Source organism: Pundamilia nyererei, unplaced genomic scaffold, assembly GCF_000239375.1.
Source record: "Pundamilia nyererei isolate P.nyererei 1_Seehausen unplaced genomic scaffold, PunNye1.0 scaffold00861, whole genome shotgun sequence".
Lineage (NCBI taxonomy): Eukaryota > Metazoa > Chordata > Actinopteri > Cichliformes > Cichlidae > Pundamilia > Pundamilia nyererei.
The window spans coordinates 14,349-23,814 of record NW_005188262.1 but is presented as its reverse complement, the minus strand read 5'-3'; the positions used below and the strand labels follow the sequence as shown (position 1 = coordinate 23,814).

Below are 9,466 nucleotides of genomic sequence, written 5' to 3'. Positions count from 1 at the left end.
TGTTGAGCTTTATTTGGAGTTCATAAAGTGAAGCTGTAAACTAACCAGAGACACATGAGGTGAGGATGATGAGCAGCAGGATCCTGCAGATCATCTTCTCCCTGTGAGAGGAGACAGAGGTGAAGAGTCATCAACACATGAGGGCAGGGCTTTAACCAGAGCTTAGAAATAAGTGAGATCCAGAATATTTTCTTCTAATCATAGATTTCATTATATGAGATAAAGTTCACTGATCACATGTATCTAAACAAAAAACATGTGAGTTCAGTTACATGCTTTGATGTCTACCTGATTTATGTACAAATATTAAAGTCATCTGTCTACAGCTCTGATCCTCTCTTTATCCAGTGTTATTATAATTAATAAAGGGAAGGAACAGGAGCAGAGCGGTTATCTTCAAATGGAGATGTGAATGAGTCAGTGACTATAAGAGGAATGCAGAGTTTCCACAGTTATTTAGTTCAATTTCACAGCTAGAGCTGCATAAAATTTTTTTTTAAATTCAATAAAGTATAAACCAACAGATACCGACAGATTTAAGGTGGAATCGTTTCTTCGTGTTACTTCATGCAGAACTGAGCTCATTAATTACTTGACACTAACTTAGTGAGCAGCGCAAATTAGCACAATAGACAGAATCACAAAAACCCGCAGATGCCCAACATTGCACTCAGTTAACGGATTTATCTGAACAAACATGTTTAGACGTCATTTCAGTGACGAGCTATAACTGCGCATATTAGCGGCTCAAACACGGGCAGAGCTGATGAGGGAGCAAGTATCTAACAACGTGAAGTTCAGAGGCAGCCGAAGGAGAATCAGTATTCTGATATAAGGATGAAGTCCACTCACAGAGGTTTATGGAGGTTGCAGTCTTGCTGAAACACACGTTTGTTCGCTTCTGGAAATGAAACTGGCTGCCTGTGGGAGGGAGGGAGGCTGAAAAGACAGATTTCAGATATGATATGAGGTGCTATAGTTTGTAATAAAACTGCTCTTCCCTGGATAAATTCTGCCTCCATCCCACCTGCCAGTGGAAAAAAGAATGAACTCAATTTCTAGCAATAATAAATAAGATCTAATTCAGGACAAAGTCTACATATGAAATATGTTGATAGAATTTTATAAAATATTTAAGTAGAGTTTTTTGCGTTTACCGCTTCGGTTAAAACATCATAAACTGATGATAAGAAAATGTTGTAAAATCAGCACCAATGAAACAAACCAAACACAGAAAACAAGTCCTGCATAAATAGTTGAAGACTAAGCTAAAAATAACCATTGCCAGACAACAGTGAGTGGCTTAAACAATTAAACAGTTCGCGTTAGCTGGACACTTTCTTCGTGGAGTATATAGACTTGTAGTCAAGACTGCCTAAACCGAGACCAAGACAAGACCAAGACCAAGTCGAGATGAGACCAAGACCAAGACAGAGACAAAAAAGTCTTTGAACTGCAGCCAGATGCTGCTTCGTTTACGGGTGTCAGGCATATTTATGTGTTCTTGCTTTCACACAGCCCTCCTCACTGCTGTCTACTGTCTCACTCACTTACTGAGAGGACAGACGCACGCTCCACTTGAATGTCGCGTCCATCGCCCTCACTACAGTTATTTAGATTCAGAAAGGTTTATATAATTATTTAGCCTTGTAGTGCAAACAAGCCTGCATAACTTAATAAATATAGAATTTGAAAAGTAACAAATGGTATCTAAAAAGTTACACTAGGTACAAGATACATGTTCTGATGAGTTTTGGCAAACAACCATTTGACTAACATGTGTGTCTCACCTGCTTTTGTTCCCTCTCTGTTCCTCTCTCTCCCTCTCTGTTCCTCTCTCTCCCTCTCTGCTCCTCTCTCTCCCTCTCTGCTCCTCTCTCCCCCTCTCTGTGCTGACAATCAAGCCAAACACCAACATCATCAAATATACAGTTGAAACCAGATATTTACAAACTCTTGAGATAAAAACACTTTTTTAATTGTAACATCAAATCAGACTAAATGTTTATTTTTTAGATGGATAAATATAAAAAAAATATTTGTTAACTTTAAGAGTAAAGTGAGAAACTATCTGTATTTCTTAATTGCAAATGGCACCAAACTGTATTCAAAATTGAGCCACACTTATGGAGCTCCACAGTTTTTTTCCTGGTGTTTTGGTTGACATCTCTTGATTTTCCCATGTCACAGAAACAGGCTCTGTGTTTTGCCTTATATGCATCCACAACTGTGCCACCAATTTACTCACATGGACTCTACTAACCTATCAGAAGCTTCTTCAGCTCAGAATGGAATCGTCTGGAGTTTTCTTATTAATTAACAATAAACTTAGTGTACATGTACTCCTACATTTGATGAAAGTGATAATAAATAGACAGCTCCCTCTTTTTATTCTGACATTTAACCAATTCAAAAGATATTTCAATATTTATTTATCTAAAACAAGTTTACTCTAAATTGATGTTGTACAGTAAAAAAATGTTCTTGTGTTTTCCATAAAGTGTATGTAAATATCTGGTTTCAACTGTGAATATACTGCTGTGTATTGAAGTTCCTCTTGTTTTGCATAGAAATATACTGAACAACATACAAAGCATAATATATAAAATAACATCTACCTGAGTTTTTTCTTTGAAAGAAGCCTCTTGTGTCCATTGTTGTGTTCATCAGTACTTAACTGAAACCGATTTAGAGAGTTTGTTTAGCCGTGGAGGGAAACAACTGTAAATATGAAATAAACACATGTAAGCTAAGACGCTCTAAAAAACAACAACATTGTCGTTCGGCTTTTCATTTCGCCATTTGTTGATTCACTCGAAGAGCAAGTAACGTAACCAAGTGATCAGTTTGATATCAATCTTTTGTGAAACACCGTCATATTCACATTATTTGTACAGTGCGAATGATTTGCTATGGTACCTGGTCAAACTTAAGCTCCTCTGTCTGCAGAAAACTCGCAGGCAGCAGCTTCTCCCCCCTCGCTCACATGGGTGCTGTGCTCAGTCGCCCAGTGCCTGAGCTCGGATCATACAAAATTAGGGGGAATTTACGACTGTGCGCTCTGTGTTTCGAATATTGTGTGTGCTTTTTTGTTTTATACAGTTGTCAGTCAGACATCTAACTATGAAAGAAATTACACTCCAAAAGACCCCGGGCTTCTGAAAAAATGACCCGGGCTTAGTAAGCCCCCCCCCCCCGCTCCGCCGATGGTTGACTCCAAATCTCCCGAACACTATGTTGATCTGAGAGAGCAAGACCGAGACAGAGAGACCAAGACAAGACCGAGACCATGTAAAAGTGGTCTCAAGACGAGACCAAGACCGGTCTCGAGACATCCAACTCTAGGAGTATAACAGAAACAGCGAACATCACTATTCACGCCAACAGTTGGTTAGTAATGTGCCCTTAACATACAAAGCACTGTATAATTCCTAAAACAGTGAAATAAAAGTATTTATTTCGGAAAAGAAGACAAATGAAAACCACTGAAAACACTGTGCATGCGGCAGCACGTGTGCAACAGTCTGGTAATCCTTCTGTAGAATATGTAAAGCACTCAGGTAATTCAAGAAGAGATGTCTGGGTCTGCTGTGAGCTTCTTAAAGACCGAAAATGAAGCTTTCTACAAATCCCAAACCAGTCTGTCTTCAGAAACCACTCACACCATAATTCTGCACCGAGGACACTTACTGGCAGCTTCCACCTCTATAGAGAGATTCTACTTACTTTCACTTCTCTTTTTAAAGAGAACAGGACCCAAAGGGCGGTGCTTACTCGTCACTACACGTGGAGCTCTGCACAAGATTTAGCAGGTGGCCATAGATAGTATTGCACCTCATAAATCTGAAATCTGTGTCTTTTCACCCTCCCTCCCTCATGTGTCTTGCTAATGTTTACTTACATCTGTAATTTTTTCCTTTCTCGTTTACTGATTTGCACCAGTCGCCACAGAGAGCGCTGTACGGGCATCTCTCAGTGTCTGCGCTAGTTGCGCAGGCAACAGTTCACTATTGCCTCTTCACAGGGAAATGATTATCTGGGTCTTTTTACTTTTAAAATCATTTATTTTAAGATTTTAGTTGTAATTCAGTAAACTATCACAACCAGATGGAACACGATGCAATCCTGGGCCACTTTGGACCACAGAAGGCCTAGATTCTCTATCCTAATACAGGCTATTCACAGCAAACCGTATATTTATCCTGGTGATAAATTAAAATTGACAAATAAAATATCAGTGATTCCAAAATCTCTGCTTAGAAAATCTTTTAGATGTTTTTTTTTTTTAATTTCCATTCATTGTGGTGTTATAAAGACAGGAGATTAAAATAATTATCTCTTTGAATCACGGCTCACTGGGAAAACCTAAGTCACATCTGCAAATCAGTGTACACAAAAATGACAAGCAGCATTCACACATCTTACAACAAAGATAAAATATAAAACTGAATGTGTAAAATCAAAAAGTTTATGAATTTAGTGTAAATTCCATTTCATTGTCAAGTCCCCATAAAGAACTGATGTTCAAAATGTCTGAGTCAAACTGATTAATTTGTTTAAAGTAACTCTGACAGACTGAGCTCTGCACAGCGGCCACACTGAAAAGACTAAAGTTAATTACATGTTAAAAATAAAATCACGTCTTATCTGTGTATCACAAATCGGTATTTCTGTTCTTCATTAAATATTCTGCTGAGAGTGAGCTGTGTTTCTTTTCCTTTGGGGTAAATGTGAAATGATTCATGAAGTTCTTTTATTTTCTGAACTCATTCGTTATTTATAAAACTGAAAGTGTTTCTCAAGTAAATCAAACCTGAGAAGACTCGTGTTCGTTCCCACAGTGACATCTAACCCCACCTCAGACTTTGCACCAACAGCAACATGATCCCACCTTTCAGCAGAGAGAGTGAGTGAAAGTCAGTCAGGCTCAGCTGTTTAAAGCTCAGTCAGGAATTTCTGACCCCACACATTTTCTTCACCATGCAAACTAAAGATTACTATAAAATCCTGTTATAAAAAAAAAGAAAAAAAAAGAAAAAAACAATTGCAACTTTTAAAAAAAGATTAAGAAGACAACATAAACTTTAACTCACTTATAGACGCTATGATGAATTTTCATTTGTTTTAAGTCTGTTATAACAAAAAATAGCTAGTTCCTCTTCTTAAAATGAGGTAAAATACAACCTCTAGATGAACGACCACACCAGCAAATGACTAAATGTGCCTGAAACTTTCAAAAGTTGTTGTTCAAACTTTTGATCTGAGTGATGAGGGGAATGAAATTCAGCTCATTGTTTTTAGTTTTAAAGCATTAAAAGAACACAGTGCTAACAGTAAGTCATGAGGAACTGGATTGTAATGTAACACATCTGAACTCTGCTCTGTTAGTATAACCAGTCTGAACCATGAAGGCGTGTCAGCACCTGCAGTCAAAACATATATAAAGCCTTCACATGCTGCAAAGTGAAGCTGCAGACTGAAGCACAACACTGATGAAGATTTGTAAGTTTTAAATTACTTTTAAATAGAGAAAAATATTCCTAAAAATTCATGGACTCTTGATGATTCTTTATTTGGTGATTGTTGGAAGTTTCCGCACAGACAGACTGAAATCGTTCTCTTTGGGGAGTCAAAACTGAGAAAGAGAAGACTGAGCAGTTTAAGGATAGAGTTCTGTTAACTTTTGCATGATAATAAAATTATGTAACCTACATGCCTTTGTAACAAACCAAAGACAGAAACTGGGAAAATATATAAAGAAAATACAATTCTAAACAATTTTCTCTCTTTGATCAGGTGACTGCAGCCTGTGACCAACATGGAAAGGTATCACACGCAACACCTCACATTAAATTCTGCATTCATTAGCTATACTTCTTACAACATGATATTCAAAATTACTGTCTGTGTGCAGTAGAGGACTTACACACGACCTTGTGAAGAGCTGGTATTAAGATTAAGGGCTGTGGAAAGATGGGCACCAGTCTGGTTCTCTGTACACAGAAAAAATCTCTGATCGAGCAGGAGGTGAATGAAATCTAATATTCAGCAGTTTTACTGTCACTCTGTCCAGGAATATGATGTTAAAAATGGAGCTAATGTCAATAAAGAGCAGCCAAGTGTAACACCTATGTTGTTTCAAGTGGGAGATGGTGGTGGGGAGTGCTGTAATCTTGGCATCTTCTGCTGATCTGTTGGCTCTGTATGAGTTTGAAGTGGGTCAGACGTTGGGAGGCAGGCGTCAGATCAGTACCTCAAAACACATCATTGTAAAAGGTGTCAGAGCGACTGCTGGGTAGTAGTTGAGGCTGCTGATGGTGGTCTTTTTGGGCAGCTGGATGATTGTGGCTGACTTCAGGCATAGTGGGATGAAGGACTGGGACTGCAATGCCTTTAAGATCTCTGTTAAGGCCTTGGACAGCTGATCTGAACTCTCTGAGGAACCTCCTGGTCACTACGTCTGGTCCGGCTGCCTTTTTGGGGTTCACTGCCCTCAATCTTTACACTGTCACTGAACATATCACCTGACAGACAACGACCCAAATGTGCTAAAGACGTGCTCTATTTCCTCTATGGTTGTTGCTATTATCTTTGTTCAGTGAGCAGTGTAAACAACATTTACACCCCTTGTTGCACAACCTGGTTGAAATACTCAGCTATGATGTGCAGCACGTCAGGGTTAGTCATGCTGGCTACTAACTGCTCTAAGCAGTTTATCCATGGCTATGATAGCTTTAGCATAACATAGCATGGTAACAACCGTTACCATGATGCCAGTACAGCTGTCTACAGTCCTTTCAAAGCTTATTCCCAAGCTCAGATAATCCTGATGAGTATAAGTCGACTCACCCAACACACAGCAGTAGTTGAAAGCAAACAACCACACGCATACATATACATGGCACAGTAAACAAAGCACCTGCAGAGAGCTGCAGTATCTATGCGTGCCATTAAACCCTTTTTCTTTTACAAAAGATTTAGAAATGGACATAATAGGTTCACATTGAGAATTTTACTACATAGTAGTTTTTGTATTGAGATGTTAATCAAACAACAAAAAAAGGGGGAAAAAAGCACCTAACTTTCCTGTTTCTTATCTTTTTGTGTGTACTGAATAATAGTAAAAAACATTGTTCTTCTCACAGAGTCAAACAAGCCTCAGATGTTCCCATTTTCCAGCCTGGCCACCAAAATCACAGTGACCTGGACTCTATATTTACGGTTTGTAAAACAACCTCCACTCTCCACAATCATGTCCCTGTAGCACCTTTTGTATCAACAGACTCTGATTGTGTTCAATACGGATTTGATCTCTTCTGCATTTACATTTTATGATGTGATCTGTTTCAGCTGCTGGAGGATGAAATTGTTGTCTTCGTGAAGAATGAGCTAACAAGGATGAAGAATTCTCTGAATCCAGAATTCTCTGAATTGTCAGAAAGTCCAAATGAGGATGAGGAGCAAAGGAGCAGGAGGGAAGCATTTCTGAAACTCACAGTGCACTTCTTGAATAAAATGAATCAAAAGGACCTCGCTGCCTGTCTGCTGAGCAGTAAGAGGATTCCTTTTCATAAATGCATTCTCAAGAAATTCTAATATTTTCTTTTGAAACATTTTCATTATTTTTCTTTCCATTAGAAAACCCTCATCCACACTTTGGGTATAAACTTAAATCTGACTTAAAGAAGAAGTTGCAGCCTGTGTTTGAGGGGATTTCTAAAGCACGAAACTCCTCCGGTCTGAATCAAATCTACACCGAGCTCTACATCACAGAAGGCAGGAGTGGAGAGGTCAATAATAAACATGAGGTCAGACACACTGAAAGAAATGTCAGTAAAGGTGAAACAGCAATCAGATGTGAAGACATGTTTAAAACATCAACTGCAAGAGACAAACCAATCAGAACAGTGCTGACAAAGGGAGTGGCTGGGATCGGGAAAACATTCCTGACACATAAGTTCACTCTGGATTGGGCCGAAGGCAAAGCTAACCAGGACATAAAGTTGATATTCCCATTCACATTCAGAGAGCTGAATCTGCTGAAAAATAAAAGGTTCAGCTTGGTTGGACTTGTTCATCACTTTTTTAGTGAAATCAAAGAAGCAGGAATCTGTAACTTTGAAAACTTCAAAGTTGTGTTGATCTTTGATGGTCTGGATGAGTGTCGATTTCCTCTGGACTTCCACAACACTGAGGTGCTGACTCGTGTTACAAAGTCCACATCAGTAGATGTGCTGCTGATGAATTTAATCACTGGGAATTTGCTTCCTTCTGCTCACTTGTGGATAACCACAAGACCTGCATCAGTGGGTCAGATCCCCTCCAAATATTTAGACGCTCTCACGGAGGTCACAGGGTTCAGTAACCCACAGAAGGAAGAGTACTTCAGAAAGAAATTCAGAGATGAGAAGCAGGCCAACATCATATTCTCCCACATAAAGACATCAGAAAGCCTCCACATCATGTGCCAGATCCCAGTCTTCTGCTGGATCACTGCTACAGTTCTGGAAAACCTGTTAAAAAGCAGCGAGGAAAAGAGATTGCCCAAGACCCTGACTGAGATGTACATTCATTTCCTGGTTGTTCAGACCAAAGTGAAGAATATTAAGTATGATGGAGGGGAAAGGACAGATCCACACTGGACTGCAAAGAGTAAGAAGATGATTAAAGAACTGGGGAAACTGGCGTTTGAGCAGCTGCAGAAGGGAAACCAGATCTTCTATGAATCAGACCTGACAGAGTGTGACATTAATGTCAGAGAGGCCTCAGTGTACTCAGGAGTGTTCACACAGATCCTTAAAGAAGAGAGAGGGCTGTACCAAGAGACGGTGTTCTGCTTTATCCAACCGAGTGTTCAGGAGTTTCTGGCGGCTCTTCATGTCCATCTGACCTTCACCAACTCAGGTGTCAACGTGCTGGAAGAAGAGCAAACAGCCTCAATACAGACCAAAGAGCCTTTGGCAAAACACTTCTACCAGAGTGCTGTGGACAAGGCCTTACAGAGTCCAAATGGACACCTGGATTTGTTCCTTCGCTTCCTCCTGGGTCTCTCAATGCAGAACAATCAGAATCTCTTACAAGGCCTGCATTGAGAGATACAGACAGGAAGCATCCAAGAGACCAATCAGGAAACAGCCTGACACTACAAAGCAGTTAAAAATAAGATCAGCTCATCTGTAGTTCTGTGGTTGACGCCATAACAGACAAGAAGGTTCTGGGTTCAAATCCACTGGAAACTTTCTGTGTGGAGTTTGTATGTTCTCATCATGTCATTAGTCAACTGATGATTTTGACTTTATACATAAAATCTGTCCTGGTTGTCAAGTTTCAGCACTGGATGAGTTGGAAAACTATTAAATCAACAAAAACAGTATCAAGTTTTTTTCTGCATATGTCAGTCATCCGTGAAATGTTTAAAGTTAAGACTAAGCAGATTGTAATGATTTAAAAAAGAACACCAGCCTTA

The 9,466-nt window shown here is 39.4% G+C and overlaps 1 protein-coding gene across 1 annotated transcript in view; it reads left to right on the top strand.

Moving 5' to 3' along the window:
• LOC106456007 (protein NLRC3-like) overlaps positions 1–9,092 on the top strand; it is a 19,715-nt gene extending 10,623 nt beyond the window's left edge. Inside the window, exons 6-7 of the mRNA XM_013908032.1 lie at positions 7,351–7,552; positions 7,639–9,092. Coding sequence (XP_013763486.1) covers positions 7,351–7,552; positions 7,639–9,092 — 1,656 coding nt within the window. The remainder of the gene's footprint in view (positions 1–7,350; positions 7,553–7,638) is intronic.
• The last annotated feature ends 374 nt before the right edge of the window (positions 9,093–9,466 follow it).